Raw genomic sequence first — 18752 nt, 5'->3', positions numbered from 1 at the left:
GTCAGGTTGGCCCAAAAATTGAGCAGTACCCAGCCACTTTATATGGCCACCTCTGCAAGCAGACAAGATTAAACAAGTCCTACATTGTGAGTAGTTACAGTCTTTCCCGTAAAACCATGAACACCAGAGAAAATTTCTGGAATGTTTATTGTTTTGCAACCAATCGGATATGAGATGAAACTGAAAAAGATAACCACCAAACCGCAGCATGGATTAGTCATGACTTGACATGAAACAAGGAGCTGGCCAGGCTTCTTGCACAACAAATCTTCAATTTTACCATTTTCAAAAACTGAATGGGAAAGACTGTAACTGGACAAGCAAGATGGTATTTGGTTGCCCACGCATGTTTACACACCTTTTCCTGCAAGAGAATAAGGTGTTCTTTATTCCATATAATAAATCCATTGAGCAAGTTTGTTTGGATATTGGCCAAGCCCTTTTTTCCCACTTTTTGCATGTTTATGGACCTTGACTACATCTTGGGCCCTAAACCCTTGAAAAGAGAACTAGGCCAAACTCCATCCATCTTAACCTCACACTTGGTCAAAAAGCCATATAAACAGCTAGCTGAGTGGAGAAGGCACAGTGAAAATGTCCATGACGATAATGCAAAACAATGGCCTAAGCCTCCTGATGTTGCACTTGTAACAATGCCATTAAGAAATTTAGAAAAGGCACTAAAATGACCCTCAATGCTCAGTACCTGAACCAACTCCAAATGATATTGGTGAAAGGGCTTCAAATGACCAAGTGGCACCGTATACTCTGTAAGTAATTCTTTACTTGGGTGGTCTGCTACCAACAGGATAACAACTGTCCAAGAAGGCAAAAAAAAAAATCAGTTTACACAGACTACAAAAACTGCTTTTATTTTGAACATAAATTTTCATTTGCCATGTCATTAAAATAATTATTCATTAATTTTGTAATGGATGATTAACATTAATATGATTATTCTCACTCATTATTATGAAGAGGTTGTTTTTTTTGTTAGTTTGCATGTAGGTTCCTACTCTTCTAAGCATCAAGACACTGCTACATGCACTCTCTAAAGTAAGTTTCACAATTTTGCTCTTAAGATACATGGTACACTACAAAAATTATCCTGTACTTCTAATTTAAATTTGGGTTGAAACATGTTGAAGGAAAACATCATATTGTTACATCTGTGCTACTCTGTCTCAGATGACAAACCTTCATCTTTAGATTCTTCCTCCTTGACCTCAACCAAAAGCAGCTCCTCCCAAGATGGTGAATGTGTTGGCTGAATAGCAGCATGGGTAACAGACTGTCCCATTTGCATCTGAGCTTCAGCTTTTCCAGACTTCCTGCAAATCAGGCAATGTCATAAATGCAATTTACAAGCATACTGCATGCCATTACTGACATGCATTTATTTGTAAGCGTAATTAATCCAAACAGAATGTCACCTGAATACTGTATATTCTCAGTGGCAGATCCAGACCTTGAGCTAAGAGGGGGGGAGGGGCGGTATATATTATTTATACCCATTTTTACACCTGGGTAGAGAGAGGCACTGTGAGTGTAAAGTGTTTCGCCCAAGAACAGAACACAATGTCACCGGCCAGGGCTCAAACCCAGACTGCTCGACCCGCACTAACGATAAGGCCACCACCCGTCCCCAAATCGATTTGATCACTAATGATCCCTAACTGGCGCAAGCCAGTTTCCTCCGGAGAAAATCATCTTTATTCATAATTATTACATACTCACCCTACAGTGTATGGCTGAGGAGGTCTTCCATCTGATTTAAATGGCAGTCCTAGGGCTCCATGAGCTAGAACAACCACTTCACAATATCCTTCCCTAGCTGTGTAGCTCCCACACAAATGATGCACAGGTATACTGTTTACATGTGAACCAAGGGCTGCCTCCTGGATCTGATAACATACAATAGAATCAGTTGTCTTGCTTCTGAATCAACCTACTGACACAATGGCCATGAAAATTAGCAATGAGAGCCAGGATGCATGATCTTTAGAAGGATATACATGTATCATAAAGTTGTAGTTACAATAGCCCATTTCCGAGTTGCCCTAAACCTCTCTATCAAAGCGAGGCCTGGTTCACAACCATTCATATGAAAATGAGTTTAATTTGCATGTGAATGAAATCTCATTTTCATATGAAAGGATGGGCACCAAGACTATCTTTGAGAGAGAGGCTAATGGTAATTTGAAAATGGCCTATTGGCTTGGGTAAGAAAAAGTGCAGATATAGAGTCCAGGCATGAGAATACCTAACAATATGCAATCACAATTACAGACTTTTATGATACAAGAAAAAGAAGGCCAAGGATTTAATGGCTAAAATCAGCTGAATCCAGAAATGAAGCCAAGAATAGGGTTACCTTTAGTTAGAAGTTGTTAACAGAGGTACTTGAGGGCATGGAATTTAGAAGAGATGGTGCTCATATTTTAAAACAAACCAAAAGGATTTGTCATCACAGACTGAGACAATTGAACTCACTGTTTTAATTCCAATAGGAGTATCTGGTGCAGTTGAGGGGCCTGGCTGAGGTTCCCTGGGAACTGGAAGAGGCTGTGGCTTTTTGACAGGTTCTGGCAACAAAATAATTAACATTCTCAATTTCAGACAATGAGTAAACTTTTCATGTCAAGTCAGAAAACAAATTAACATAATCAATGAGGGTTTTGTTCAATTATAGCATATAACCTAAATGCGATAGCTTTTCGACCTTTTTTCCAAATTCTATTGCTAAATTCTCATCAGCGACAGTTATAATTGAGTTCCATTAGTGAGAACACTGTTTATAAGCTGCCATCTTACCAAGGTGCCCAAGCTACTTATCTTCCTGCTCAAAATCTAAGTTGATCCCCTGAGGTTTTAATTATGGCTGCAATTATGAGAGTATTGTTCTACATGTATCTAGACAAAATTGTCAACATGTAGTAGATGAGTTTTTATTCTTATCACATGTCTGCTTCGCAAATTAATTATTTACATGTGCATAACAAGATATTGTAAAAAGAATCATGAAGTAAAATAAAAGTCTTCTATCACGTATATTAACCTCCCTGCCTCAAAGAGTAAAATGCAAATGCTGCCTTCTCTGTTTCATTACCATGTATCGTATCTCTTTCTCTTTTCTTCATGAAAACAGAACTGTCCTCTGCAACTCCACGACCTATGTTCTGTGGGTTCTGTCCTGTCAAAGAGTTGTAATTCTCTTTCGAAGGGCCTACTGGACTTTTGTCAATATGGTAAGCCTTTGGCTGCACACTTTCACCCTTTTCCTTCACTTCCTGTTCAACTCTCCCTTCTTCAGTAATGTTCAATATCTCATCTGAATGTTTCTCTCTGTCTACATCTGTCCTAGATAGCTGGCTGTGTGAACTATCAACTAAGATGCCTGTGTGTTGTAATATATCAGCAGAGTCTCTTTCACACTGGTCTGGACTGACCCCTACAACACAAGTTAACGTTACATGTAGCTTTTACAGGAAATATTCATTTTAACACTGTAAAATCCGTAAATCCCAATCCAGATCATTTTCAAACAGAACTATGGTGGTACAAACAGTTCTTAACATATTTGATTTTGCAGCATTAAGTGATTAGAATATTCCTCCTACTCCAGGGTCCCAGATGGGATGCAAGCCCATCACAGTACAGGTTACCTCCCTGCATCCTCTGAATGTGCTTGCATGTCACGGCAATTTGCAGATAACTAGGTAAAATGAAGCCCTACACTTTAAATAATTCAATTAATAGTATTATTAATAGTTTAAGAGTACAAGGACATGGGCCAGACTCTGAATGGATGAACAAGCACTGCAATAATGGCAAGACAGCATGATACAAGTTTTTCCCATTCTTCAGACTCACATACTGAAATGACCTCCCCACTTTCAACATCTTCTTCTACTCTCTTTCTCTTCTCTTTGTTCTTAACTTCATCTACAAACTCTCTATACATGTAGCTACTTGGACACAAGTTCGCTAAACTTCCTGCCTTTTCTTGTTTCTCAACTATAAAGGAGTCAAGCTGCATTCCCAGAACCTTGGGAACAAGGTCAAAGGAGTCAGGGCCTAAAAGATGCAAATAAAAGCTTACATGTACATTCACAAATTCATAAGAGATCAAAAACAATGGTATATACATCACTCAGTTGGCCATTTGTTGACTCCAACTTCCCTAAATTGAAGTTCTTACGATTGTTTTATGATGCCATAAAACAGAACACATATCAACACCTAACCACATCGTTCTGCAACCTTGCACTTACAATATATGTAGAATTATTGTCAACATTCATTCCTCATCTAATCTTTTCCACCTGCCTTTGTTTTGATTAGGTTCTGAAACCCCTGAGTAGTGTTAGTTCTATTTTCTGTAGACTCCTGACTGTGAAAAAAGTTGGCTAAGCTTCCTGCTGCATGCTGTGTCATGAGTAAAGACTCACTACCTGAATCATCTTTTCCTGTCTCGTCACTGAACTGGCACTCACTATCTCTCCTAAATTCACCTGCTGAAGTTATCAACACAGAAGTGAATACTGCATACAGCCTATCACTAAATTTTTAATCATAGAGAATTTACTGGGTAAAACAGACATGCATCAAAGGCAACTTACATGAAAACAATCTCTTGTATACACAATGTACGTAAAAATAAGAGCTCAATAAAGAGAGTGGTATCTGGGCTGTCATGATGAATGCAATAGGGATGGGCATTTTGTGACAACCAAAAAATTTATTACAGATTCATACATGTAGGGGACTTAACACAGAATTGCATTATGCATTGAAATTCAACTGTTTTAATTTATTACTCTTGACTTGTGAGTAGCCATACATGTAGCCCTACAGGGACCTACAAAGTGTCTTGGTAAACTGATGCTGCTCAGTTCCATGTATGATTTTTTTTGCAAGTAGCAACCGTTCAGAAAAACTCTTTGTATATATGTAGGTCAAAGTGGAATTTGGCATGTCAAAGCATCTTTACTTGGCCTGACAAACCCTATTTAAACTAATAATAAATAAAATAGTAATAAATATTAATATCAAAATAAGACCATTATTGGGTATGTCACTGTATATGTCAACAATAATTTTCATACCTCTTAAAAAAATAGTCTGTGATATTGCCTGCTTGGTACAAGTGATATTTTTTAAATGGACACAAGTACTGGTACTCACTTAGCACTGAGGAAGGGCTAGGCCTGAAACGTCTGCTATAAACATCATTTTTAATTTGGCATTGCATTATTACTATTTACAACTTTTGAACAAGTACTCACAAATTGGTAGAGCCTCTCTCGTTTCAGACACCTCAAACTCGCTACTTGGAATTAAGTTGGCTAAACTTCCTGCCTTTATTTGCTTCCTGCTCAATGAATTTCTGCCTGAAAATGCACCATTGCCTAGGTGCTTAACTTGCTGTTTAGCTGATGTGAAATGGCAAGAATTTGCCCTTAATAAATATTATTATACATTAAACTCACTATCTCTTTTCTGATTGGCCAAAAGCGTACAGTTAATTTTTGAAATCAGGACCTCTGACGTAATCTAGCTGCAGATTATACAATAATCATGTCAAGGACACTCAAGGACACTCAAGGTCATGGGTAATCATGTCATGCATGACCACGGTGCATGTTTTCTAAGGGTTATCAAGTCAAATTTGAGTGCTTTGTGCTGCTTGCCATCAGCAAAGAAGCAAAAACATGACTTCCGTTTTTTCTTTCATTCAATGTATAATAAAACAATTAGTAGATTCGGTTCTTGTGATATCAAGAATAATCAAGGTCTTGGTAAGGGTTATCAGCTTCAGCCTTCGGCTTCTGCTGATAACCCCTACCTCGATCTTGATTATTCTGGATATCAGAAAAACCTCATCCAATAATTGTTTATTGACATGCACCACAACAACAAATATCCTCAGTTTTCTAAATTTTCCCCAAAAAATTCTGGAAAATTAGCATAGAGTTTCTTCGCCTCTACTGCCTCTACTGCCTCCATGTAGCCCTGTGAGTACTGTACTTGGATGCAATTTTCTACTCTACTCCACTCCTAATCTTCTCTACTCTGCTCTGCTCTGCACTGCACTGCTCTGTTCTGCTCTACTCTGTGCAATCTACTAATGTACTCTACTCTACTCCAAGAGATCTAATAACGTGGTCTACTCTACTTTATACAGTACTGCAACTTCTACTCCACTGTACATGGAGCCATAGAGGTCATACATACAGGAGCTGAAAAACTCTACTCTAATTTTCCAGAATTTTTTGTGCTGGGTATACAGTTATGAAGTAAATGTTTTTGAATTTAACGGTAGTTTGCAGCCATGAATATGTTCTACATGTAGTTGAAAATGTATTTTAGGTCAAAACAATTTCAACCTCGGTGAATTTGTGCCAAAGGGGAAGGGTGAGTCTGGAACCAATAACTTATAAGATCAACAAATTTGAGAAAGATTTTTAGTGATTGCTTGCCTAGCCTAGTGGAGATGAAGCTGGAATACAGAGCCAGTAATCAGGTGTTGAAAGCCAGGTGAGAATAAAAAAGATCTGGAGTGGGCAAGGATTAGGATTGGAGTTAGGGTTAGGTGGGCTGATATGGTGTCCTACCAGGGTGGGGTAGGGTTAGCAACTCCACTAACAGTTCAACAACAATATTCACGAGCAAGCTAAGTACTACACTATCACCTGAAGGCTGAAAATACACAAATGTATTGTCCACCTTACAATATAATAAACTGCATGAGATATTATATATATCATCTTTTAATGATATGTCCAGCAATCTATTTCTACTTCAGCTATTGTCATAGTCTGCAACAAAACTTCTCTCCCTTTGAACAAAATAAAGACTTACTTGTTTGCTCAGGTTCTTCATATTTAAGTTTCAAAGAAGTTCTTATGACACCAGAGTTGATCCAAAATCCTTCACCTTCCTGTACTTGACTTAAAGTAATATTGGTCTCAAACTGATACAGCTCACTGGAATCTTCAGGTGGTGGTGTTGTCCGTTCCACTGCAGAGAAAATTGCACCCCTTCTTGGAAATACATTAAACACAGCCTCTCCATACTTGTCTCCTTCATGCATGGGATTCTCTGGAAGTCGAAATGCTTCCACCACAAGTTGAATGTCTCCATCAGCACTCTCTGGCATTAAAACAGCATAAAGTACCAGTGAGTGGTCGTTAATTAAGCACAAAATTATTATTAATTTCAGTATTTACTACCACATGTATTTATTTAATACCCATTCTGTAACATGTTCTTCAGGTACATCAAGTGCATGTAAGTTCACCCGTAACATCAAAGGGCTCATCTTATTGCAGCCCACATAAAATTATGTTTCTGAACTTCAAAAAATGTACCTGGAGGCATCCAAAATGAGATTACTGAATCTGTGAAAGATGCAAAGGTTTCAGGATCACCATCCTCTAAACAGGCATCTGTGGTAAACTCATGATCTTCCAAAGGTAATTTTGAATTACCCACAAAAAGTTTCAACTTTGAGCGATTAACTTTGCTTCCTATCATTCGCAGTATAAGGAAATAACGTCCTGCAGTCACAAATTGGGCACTGAAGATTTCAATGGTGAAGCGTAGGGCTTTGTTGTTACCATCCATTCTGTGTTAACCCTATTCAGTCTGTAAGCTGTAAAAACAGAATCAGAAGTCTAATTAACTCAGGAATCTAACAGTAAAAATATTTATTTAATATATTTCTTCAGGGCAGTTTTAAAGTGACTCTTGTAAAACTACTCTTAGACTAGCCGATCACAAAGGACACAGACAATAAAGGGTGAACCAATCAAAACTTGAAGTAATTTCATGAAGCTGACGTAAAGCATGGTAAAACGAGTGCGAGTGAGTCACAATTAGTTTTGGTAAATACTTCTGATCGGATAAAATAAAGGGGCGTGTTTTTTAGCCAATCATGTATCGTAGTTGACGCAAAACCAATAATTGAAAACCACTCTATTCCTTGACATAATGTAACAAATTCTTCTCAAGTATAATAAATCTCAACAGCACTAACTGCTTTTACATATAATGATAAAAATCTGATAGTGTGCTGTTGCAATCAACACTAAAAATAATCATCAGTCAGCTATATCCCAGGGGGAAATATATATAGTTCAACCCCTATTAAACAACCGCCCTAGAAGAAATGGATAGTGGCTGCTAAAAGGGGTTGGCTGCTTAAAAGAGGTAAAAAGCCCTCATCAGGACTTTGATTACTGGCCGCCTAATAGGGGTGGCCATTTAATAGGTGGTCACTTAACAGGGGATGGACTATACTTCCCTTGGGACTGACTGGGTTATCACTTCTTCATAGGGAAAAATCTACAAATTTTAATTTGAATATACACTTCCAGAGAGCAGTAAGAGAGGCTGATAGCAACTTGCTCTAGTCTGCCAATTTTTTGTACACTGCTCGCGTTATACCTAGTGATTCATAATGGAAAACCTGCAGAGCTCCAGCAGGCACCAGTGCTGAACAAATAAAATGAATACCTGCACTTTATACCATCTCTACTCTCTGTCAAGCAACTTTGCTAAGTTTGATAAATATTTATTGTGTAGTTCCAGAAAATATCCATACCTCCCCCTAGGAAGGGATTTTTTTCTAAGACCCCCCCCCCCCACCCCACCACCCTCTGGAAGTTCCCTATAGGCCATTCCAAAACTGTGCAGGGAACTGGGGGAAGAGAGACCAACAAAAAACTTTAAGAGGTTATATGGTTTTGGGAGATGCTGTCTCCAAATTAGAGACGTTTATATGAATTTTGAACCATGCTCCAGGTCTATAATCTCTTGTTACCCTGGAAGCATCAAACTTGGTCAAATGACTTTGAAACTCATGCCAGTTACCTGGGCAATTTCAGAATGGCCTATTACATTTCATACATTTCTTAATTAACACATTTTTGGTCTTACAATACCTCCCCCCCCCCCCCCCAGGAAACTGTACATTTCTGTTTTCACTGCAACTTACCACTTGATGTTCAGTATGTGCAAATAAATAATCCTGTGACAAACAAGTGAGCTGAGCTTTGTCATAATATACTGAGTTGTGCTGTCTGATATACCGGCAGGGTGTAGGGTCTGCATTAAGGGTGCGTTGCTTTGAGGTGAACTGCATCAGGATCAGCGATCAAAGATAACTCGCATCATGGTCCGAACCATCAAAGGAGCGGATAAATCTGTGACTAGAGTGGATTCATCAGTTCCTTTGATGCATCATGATCTGAGTGATCTTGGATCACTGATCCTCAGATCCAGATCACCCCAACACGTATCATGGAGAGGAATGTTTTGATCCTACTAAGCTTACTTCAACTCTACCAGCAGAGAAAAAAGGATAAGCTTATATGGATTATAGCATTATATTTTATATTCCCCGTGTCCACGGGGGAAAACGAGATTACTCACATCAATAGCACTGACGAGGAGAAACTATCAGCTAATTAATTCAATGTCGAGGACTATCAATCTTGATCAATTCATGAATTTTCGTTTTCTCATTCTTTACCACACGCTTCTTTAGGCACGTTAATCGGAGAACCTTACACTGTAACATTGATGCAATACCGCCATCAGAAAAAAAATCCGGTCAGCTCTCCACACGTTTGACAAGAAGCAAGTTAGGGCTAACGAAGTTTATACGATCAATTTGTTTACCTTTCTTAGTTACGTTTTAGTCTACTTCAGTTTTGATACTGCTCGTTTGCTTACAAATCAATTCTTGAAACTACAAAATCACGTACCGTAAATTTCAAACCATCGTTTAGGTCACATCCTCTGGAAATAAAAGCATTTTATCCATGGTTTTGTCTTCTGAGCGTGAACGCAGGTTACGACGGTCCGACGACTGGCTTGACGACGCTTTTTCACTTAATTCAAGGTTGCCATAACTATTGCGCCGCCATGTTTGATTTGCTAAAAGCGTGAGTAGCCTGGGAATAGTAAATGCAACCCCTTTGGCGAGAATAGCTGTAAAGCGGTTTGGAGAGTTGTTCTTCAAAAGTGTAAAAGCGTTTGCCACAAAGCCCAGGGGTATTAATGGCAGTCGTATTTGCTTTGCTTGATGAAAATTCATGGTAAGTTCGGTATAATTGCGCTAGGAGAGGTATTTGAAGTGGGTCACCCATGCCAATCTGCTCTGACGGCGACCTGTAGTTCCTGCCACTCAGAAGAAAACGGCTGAAAATTAAAATCTTAGAGCATAATATGTCCTAGGTAATACACTCTGCCCGTATTCAATCTAGGAAAATGACTTACCTGGAGTAATACTGGTGAAGAAATACGTATCTTTTTTTTTTTCTTGGGGAAATGAAACAAGAATTTCTGATGACTGTCCAGGCGATGTTTATGGTCACTGTTAGGACTGTTGAGCCTGGGTTCCGTTTCTCGAGGGTCCCGAAAAGTTTTCGCTCCCGGAAAGCCGTAGCAAAATCTCAAACCTTACGATTACAGAGCTGTTTTATTCACGTATTCTTAATACGAACAGAGGTTCTCTTCATACAAGAAGTTTTGAGTGTATACACCTCTCTGTTTTTAGATACAGATCAACTAAAAATGGCTTTACGGAACCGAAAGGTTTCCGGGGCTTTCGAGAAACGGGCCCCTGGTGTCTTATCAGCCGGGAAGGGTGTTGATTAGAGGAGATATCAGCAATAACTGGCAAAAAAATTCATTTATGTTTTATGGTCAATGTTTTGAACATCCAGCAGTCCGACGTAATTTATTAAAGTTCAGAGAGTTCTTCGACTTAGCAAAGATCCCAGGGTTATAATTTTATATTGTTGACTCGCATCCTTAGGTAACAGTATTAGTAACTTAGTTGATACATAACTGAATTACAAGCCTTAGAAGCTCGCAGCTAGCAAAGCTATTCTGAGCGACTGCTATTATTACTACAGAAAAACTACAGAAATTGGAGTAGATAAACAGAATTAAACCAAAACATTATACATAACACATAATGTAGACATTAAGTACCGAAACTACTGGTTGGCATAAGACAGTGGAGCGAGTTAACAATGATAATGGAAAACAAAATGGGAAAGAGGACCGTATATTAAGGTTACTGTATACCTTTAAAGGTGTCTCACGTCCAAGCTATGTAGCGCGTCCGGTTTAAACTGTAGATACCTAAACCCCTATATCAAATTGAAGCTCATAAAGCTGGCTATCAAACTATACCAAGAATTTTGAAATAAAATTAAATGAATGGTCCAATTTTTAACGACCTCTAAATGAGAACGTCCGAATCACCTTTTGAGAGCTAAAAGTGGAAGCGAATTTTGTTTTTCGCTTATTTAATTTGTTCTTCAATTTCCGGACCCAAAGCGCTAAAAAAAATGTGTCTGCAATTTGCATTATTCAATTTCAGTGAAAAGTTACAAAAACTTTTCGAAATAGGTCTAAAAAAATACGGAGTGACCGTAGAAAAATCGCTCTCGGAGAAAAGATATTTGGAAAATATAAAAATATATAATATAATTATTGGAAATAAAAAAATTCGCAGACACTGTTTTGTTGTTTATATGTCAAACTAGCTACTGTCCAGATTTGAGGGCAAACTAAAAAATCCCCTTTGACTTGTAGCTTTTAAATGGGACCCAAAAGATGATTCGGAGGCTTAGATTTAGAGATCGTTAAAAATTCGACAATTCATTTTATTTCAAAATTCTTGGTGTAGTGCGATAGCCAGATCTATAAGCTTTAATTTGATATAGGGGTTTAGGTATCTACGGTGCATGCTACATCCCTTAGCTCTTTAATTACCCTGTGTTTCGCGGGAAAAAAATTAAAAACCCAGCGCGCGTCAAAAATTATATTTTTTCACCAGAAAGTTAGCTCGGAACATATACATATTTATATTCGTTTGAATCGTCGATGAAATGACCTTTTCGGGATATTTTTTCCTTTGGGGTCAACAAAATCCTCCGATTACAAATTCACGCCGAACCCACACGTTGCAAAAAAAGTATCTTCAAAACCCTGATTTTGAAGCGATATATCACTTTAGTGTTAATAGCTACCACACATCGGTAGAAGGTAAATCTATTCCTTAACAATCCAGCTTTATCATGTTAAAATTTCAGCGAAATCGAACAAAACCAGAATTAATTAGAATTTTTTTGCGACCTCACTTCTCAGACTTGACCTAACAAAGGGCGCTACGGTCGCCCATAGCAACCGAAAAACACGGACATAACAAAGCCGACGTTTCGGCCAAAAAACTCCAGAATTATCACCTGAGAGCTTAAACGTGAATGGGAACATCATTTTCGAACTTTTTTCAACTGATTTAGACGAAAGAATGGCCTCGGCAGGCTAGAAAAAAGACCAAGAGAAAAAACAGAACAGGACAGCATAACAAGCCGATAATATTTCACCGCGTGGCTTTCGGCACGAAAACGAAAATACAGCTTCCCTCTGGATAAATTCAGCCTTAGAAGCCAGCAACTGGTCCCGAATTACTTTCTGTATCCTTACAAATGTCCTGACTTCCATCTCCGAAAGATTTTGCCCCAATTTTGAGCAAATAAACATTTCGCCGAGAGCGTCCGCCATTACGTTGGCTTGCATACTTAATTAGCTAACTTGCCAAAAATCTCCCGAGGGGGGGATATGACGAAAAGAGCTGAAAAATGGCCTGTTATTGGCTAATGATGAGATCATCCCACTGTCCAAATTTGGTGAGAATCAAAAGTAACGCCAATTTTCTGTCACGTTTTCAATCTATGGCCACTGGAGTGACCAAAATCGGCCAAGTGGTAGGCATTGCGTTAGACGCGAGACACCTCTAACGATGCTCTAGCCTGCGTAGAAAGCGTTCCCGTACGAACAGCTTTTCCGCACTCTGGCCGCGAGAGCAAAAACTCGTCGAATTTTTGCTCTCGCTCCAATTTACGCGCGGTGAGAATGCGGAAAAGCTTTTTGTACGGGAACGCTTACTAGGTAGGCGAACGATGTACTAAAGGTATACGGTAACCTTGATACTAATTAAAGAGCAAGTGCTACTTAAAGAGTGAGAGATTCCTAGAGATTTCATCATAGCGTATGTCAACATTTATCTCCACCCTTTCCAGAATATGCCAGAGTAGTGCTTTACTCACTTGTCGTTTGACGGCAGGTGTGGCGATAGACCATGAGTTTAGAGTTGAACGAAATGATACCCAATTACAGTTGGACCTAATCTCCTCCGCAGCCGTTATTAGGGTCGTCACGCAACGCGACCCTAATAACGGCTGCGGAGGAGACTAAGTTGGACCCCACTAATCTCGAATTCCCCGTTATTTCGAACTCAAAACCATTTTCCTTGGATTTAACCTTCAGTCATTTACTATCAGCTATTTCGAACTCCCGCTATTTCGAACTATTTTTCGTTGCCTCCGAGAGTTCGAAATAGCGGGGCTCAACTGTATTCAGTAATAAATGGCGCATTCCCCTATAATTCTATCGAGAATGAAACGAGGAAGTCAGGACCATGCTCTCATTTCAGTCAGAGTATAACATGAGGTTTGCTTTACATGCATGAAACATTTGGTCAAAGTACTGACTCGTTCCTCGATTGGAGTTGTTTTGTTGGTCTCGTTTCTATTTCTCTTTACGTATTATTAAACTAATAAGTGCTTAGATGCTTAGATTGAAATACCGGTGGAGTTTCTTAGGCAAATATGACCATAACTTTTACGGATATTCCGATATGTATGTGTCAGTCCTTTTATAACCTTTTATCTGCTTTGGAATATTGTTTAGCAAATTACGTGATTATTTTTTCCGAGGTGAGATTCTGTATAATTTTATTTTTGCAGGTGAGTATGTTGTAAAAGGCGCTAATATTTTCTAATTTCTGAACAATCAGCAATATATATATGACAAAAATTTTAGACTAGTGAAAAATGGCGCTTTTATGGGTAATACTGAACATGCAGACAGCCTCTTTGTGCCTTATAAATGGATTACTGTAGTTGTTAATATAATGCAGGAGGCTTATAATCCCTGGGGAGCATCAAACAACTGGGTGTTATCAGTATCGAGATTGGGAGCTGGCAATAATCGTTGACAACAGGAAAACAGAATTTAAGAAAAAGACGCTTATCAAAAGGACCCGTGCGTCATAATAAGTTGATCGGAACTAATTAACTCACTTCGGATCAGTGTAGAAAATGGACGATAAAATAATAAATGCAAGAGAGAGAGAGAAGTATTCACTTACGCCTATTAGCAAATAATTCCTCTTCCTTTCTTGTAAATGTGTTTTGTATTCGAGACTAATTAGTTTGCCAAGGAAGAGAAAACTTTGATACAATAAAGTTCCTGAAGTGTGAGATTAACGCGATGCGCCCTGGAAAAGTGCTCAAGAAAAAAAATATACAAAAGCATTTCAGGTTGCTCTAGTACACGGAAGTGTCGCTTAATCTGTGTGTTTAAATATTTACCATAAACTTGTTTCTCACTGTCTTTGAAAGTACCTCTTATTGATATCAATTTTATAGAAACGTTTAAAGTTCGATTCTATTTTGTTGTCGAATTCTCGAAGTAACGTAGAGGGAGAAGGAGGAGAAGAAGAAGAAGAAGAAGAAGAATCTCGTTTCCACGCTCTTGATCTCCCACGCAATGAGGGTGGTTTACCTTAAGAGAGGAATGCTTCAGAATGGTTTCGATGAAAATGATCAGTAGAAAATAAACAACTCCAAACCCCGCTCCCGTAAAAATCAAATTACTTTGTATTAATTAAGCTAGGGGTAAATCCTTTTTGAGCTCAGTTAAATATCGGTTATACTAATTCATTCCTAGATACATAGGCAGCTAGCTAGCAAAGGAAAAATGAAATACTTGAAGTAGTTGAAGTTTTTAAAAATTTCCTCTCAAACTCATCGATAAACAAAGGAAATCATGACCGTGACAGTGTTTGGATATCTGATCTTAATTAGCATATAATTTGACGATTTTATTACTCCGGTTCTCCCTAATTTTAGTTTCGATTGACAGGATATATCAAACACTCAAGGCGATATTTTTGACCATATTCCCAAACACCTCGAAGCTAGTCAAAAATACCAAGGTGCGTGTCGTATTTTCAACTCTCTTCTCAGTGTTTGCAAATGTGGTAAAACACGGTCTTTCGTGTTTGATATATTTCGTCAGCCTCTGTTAATTTCTTCAAAACCTTTTTGTAAATCCAAAAGCTGTTAATTTTGCGGAGTGTTTAGTCACGTTCTTCTGTGGTCATGGCGCCGTTTTCGGTCTTTGAACTGTCACCTCTTGGGACACTTGACAACTGTTGGCACATTTCACAGAGGCAATAGTATCCAAAGACTTTGACCTTGGTATTTCTTGGACTAATTGGCTTGTATCCTGAAGCTTGAACCAATCTTCAGACAAGTGACTAGAACTGTGTTGATGCCTCAGGCCGCTTTTTGTATGGATTACTGCAGCCGTTATTACGATGGACGAGGATTGTGAACCTTGTGGAGCATGAAAAAACTGGCTTTTAATAGTATGACGATTGGGAGCTGACAATGATCGTTTGAGGAATATTTCACGACGGCCCTCATAAACGCAATCTGAATCCAAAGCTAGGTCGCATGATGCAGCTCGTTTGAAGCGGAACTGTTCCATCACTTGCTTTGCTTGTTGTCGTTCTTGGACAGGTTTTAGTGAACCGAGCCGATCTTTTCGTCTGCTGAACCGGGCCGCACCCACTGCTGGCTGACTTGCTTCTAGTTTTCTAACTCGTAACAGCTCTAGCACAGCTTTTCTAAAACGGCGGTCTCTATAGAAGTAAATCAGTGGATTTGCTAGAGAGTTCAATTGAACCAATGTCTCGGCTAAGAGAAAAGCGTTACTCGTACGAAGAACTGGGAAAATATCTGGCAAGGCGCCGATCACAATCACTGGAACAAACGAGAGAATCAGAGCAGCGGTTATCAAACCGGTTGTCTTGGCGACTTTTATTTCCTGCTTCGCTTTTACTAGAGCAGTAACTTGGCTGATTTCCGCTATTTTACGTTTGCGCACTCCAAGATAAACCATAATATAAAAATATCCAATGGCTGCTAAACATGATGCTCCCACAACACTCTCACCGATATGCCAGATTTCTTTTATCTTCTGGTCCACACCAACCATTAGCATGACAAGAGGCGGAAACGATGTAAAAGCTGCTAACAGCCAGGCCATTATTACAAGTTTTTTTATGCGGCCTCTTGTAACGGTAACCTTGTAGTCAATCCACTTTCGTATCGCCACATACCTTTCCCAAGCAATGAATGTCAAATGATACAGAGATGACAAGATTAAAGTAAACATGGAGAATTCAGTTGCTATACGTAGGGTACAAAAACCAGAGTAAAACAGCTGGTGGCTAATTAATATATTTGTAGCGATATTTAGAGGCATAGATACTGCGCCAACTAGAAGATCTGTAATTGCTATGCTAGATAACAGTATGGCGGATGTTTTCTTCAGCTCTCTCTTTTGCTGAAAGGCTAAGACCACCAGGGCGTTTAAAACAATGACGGAGAGAGCAGCAATTATTGTGACTGGAATTACTATCGAAGGTAACGTCGTTTCGTTTAAATCCCATGTGAAGTTTGATGCTTGTGGACAACGAATCACTGACCTGGTATTGCTGGAAGGAATGGTGGTTGTTTCTGTATCATTCATGGCTATTTTGACGCAGAGTGGACGACGTTGGAGAAGCAAGGAATTTTACGTCTTTGGTCGGGGAATGCGCTGTAATACTAGCTACTCTGCTTTCGTGCGATATGCTTTTATGTCACAATTCGCTTTACTTGAACAAGGGAAGTTCATTTGAAGCTTCTAATATTTATGTTAAGCTTAGTTTCACTGCTGAAGGACAAACACCCGGAAAAGTAGACAACAGGAAAACGCAGGATTAGAAGAAAAAGACGCTTAAAAATTTCGGCTCAAGTCATAATAGGTTGATCGGAACTAATTAACTCACTTTATGGATCAGTGTAAAAAATGGACAATAAAATATTAAACGCAATAGAGAGAAGTACTCACCTACGCCTATTAGCAAATAATTCCTCTTCCTCTCTTGTAAATGTGTTTTGTATTTGAGACTAATTGGTTTGCCAAGGAAGAAAAACCTTGATGGAGAAACGTTTCTGAAGTATGAGATTAAGGTAATGCGGCCCGGAAAAGTGCTTAAGAAAGAAATATAGAGAAGCTTTTAATTTGTACACGGAAGTGTCGCTTAATTTGTGTATTTAAATATTTAAAATAAACTTGCTTCTCACTGTGTTTAAAAGTACCTCTTATTGATATCAATTTAATAAAAAAAAACAGTGGCGGATCCAGACCTTGAGCTAAGGGGGGTCCAGTTTTGTTTTGCTTGCCCTGCTGGCTTTTCTTCCTTCTGTGATTTCTTCTTCTTTTGCCCAAAACAAGGTACTTCTTATAAATATCAAATTAAAAAAGGAATGGTGGTTGTTTCTAGTTATCATTCATGGCTATTGACGTAGAGTGGACAACGTTGGATCAGTAAGGAATTTTGAGTCTTAGTTGGGCATCGCGCTGTAATACTAACCAGTTATGGAGAAAAATGGCCCTTTCCTTCTATGAGACACGCCTGCAGGGAATTATGGTAGCTGTATTCGTCAAGTCCAGTCCAAGTCCGGTCCAAGTCCAGCCAAGTCCAGACCAAGTCAAGTCCATTCCAGTTTGTCCAGGTGCCAGATGGCGGACGACTTGAGAGGAAAGGAAAAGTCGCTTTCGAAAGGACGAAGTGGTGGCATTACTTGTTGGGTTACCGAATGCTGCAACAATTCAAGGAGAAACGCTGAGGTAAATTATATTTCCCCGAAAGAGCCTGCATCGAGAGAGAAGTGGATAGAACATATCGAGAGAGAAAACTTTCTAACGAGTGCGGCACACTTTGAAGGTGCTTCATCGTTCACATAACTTTTCTTCCCAACTGTTTTTGCTTTGACTGTGCATTTGAGTTGTTACTGTAGATATAATTCAAGTGCGAGTCACGAGACGAGGAATCGAAATTTTAATTGTAAGGTACTGAATTTGGAGTGATCATTTCCAAAGTTTTACGATGAAAATGTAATACGACCAGTCTCCATAACTGTTTTTGAGTATTTAATTCATGGTCATGACACATACTAGACATACAAATTGCCGTTATTTCTACATATACAACATGTAACATGTAGGTGTATATATTGATACCAGGAGTAGAAACCTCACGAAGCATTTTATTTCATTTTACTTCTAGGCTAGACATCACTTATCAATTTTCGATCGAGTTTTTATTTTCGATTCACCAGGAATGGTGTTATTTCCCGTGACGTTACTAACTGTCAAAAAAGTTCCAGAACTACGACATATAAGGCTGGATAAGTTATAAGTTCAGTTAACTTATAAGTGATCGGTGTATCAGGGTCTTAATTAACGGAGCTTGAGTTATTTTTGCCAGGTAAAAAACCTCCTTTAAGGTGGCTCAAAACAGTTTCCAGCACTTAGATTTTGATGGGTCGTTGTAGCCACTCTTTATCACTTGATGCTACAATCATGGTATCAAAAAACTGCTCAATCATTGGTGAACACGTTGTTACCATTTTCGTGACGCAATAGGTTACCATAGCAACAGTATGACCTCCTAAAAACACCCTTAATTACAGCTTTAGGGGCTTATAATTCAAAAACAGCACGGTGAAATTTCAGTATTTGTATTATCAACTTTTGGTAAGCAT

At 38.8% G+C, this 18752-nt stretch overlaps 1 protein-coding gene across 1 annotated transcript in view; it reads right to left on the bottom strand.

The window, feature by feature from the left end:
• LOC110049823 (coiled-coil domain-containing protein 33-like) overlaps window positions 1-9984 on the bottom strand; it is a 33235-nt gene extending 23251 nt beyond the window's left edge. Inside the window, exons 1-7 of the mRNA XM_089290531.1 lie at window positions 9774-9984; window positions 7374-7657; window positions 6865-7155; window positions 2494-2585; window positions 1738-1904; window positions 1198-1331; window positions 707-816 (exon numbers count right to left, since the gene is read on the bottom strand). Of these exons, the coding sequence (XP_089146657.1) occupies window positions 707-816; window positions 1198-1331; window positions 1738-1904; window positions 2494-2585; window positions 6865-7155; window positions 7374-7629 (1050 nt within the window). The 5' untranslated portion in view covers window positions 7630-7657; window positions 9774-9984. The remainder of the gene's footprint in view (window positions 1-706; window positions 817-1197; window positions 1332-1737; window positions 1905-2493; window positions 2586-6864; window positions 7156-7373; window positions 7658-9773) is intronic.
• Between the last annotated feature and the right edge of the window lie 8768 nt (window positions 9985-18752).

This window comes from Orbicella faveolata, unplaced genomic scaffold (assembly GCF_042242905.1).
Source record: "Orbicella faveolata isolate gen_17 unplaced genomic scaffold, um_ofav_v1 contig_2, whole genome shotgun sequence".
NCBI classification, from domain to species: Eukaryota; Metazoa; Cnidaria; class Anthozoa; order Scleractinia; family Merulinidae; genus Orbicella; species Orbicella faveolata.
Note: the sequence above shows the minus strand (reverse complement) of the source record. Positions and strands in the feature narration are given on the sequence as shown.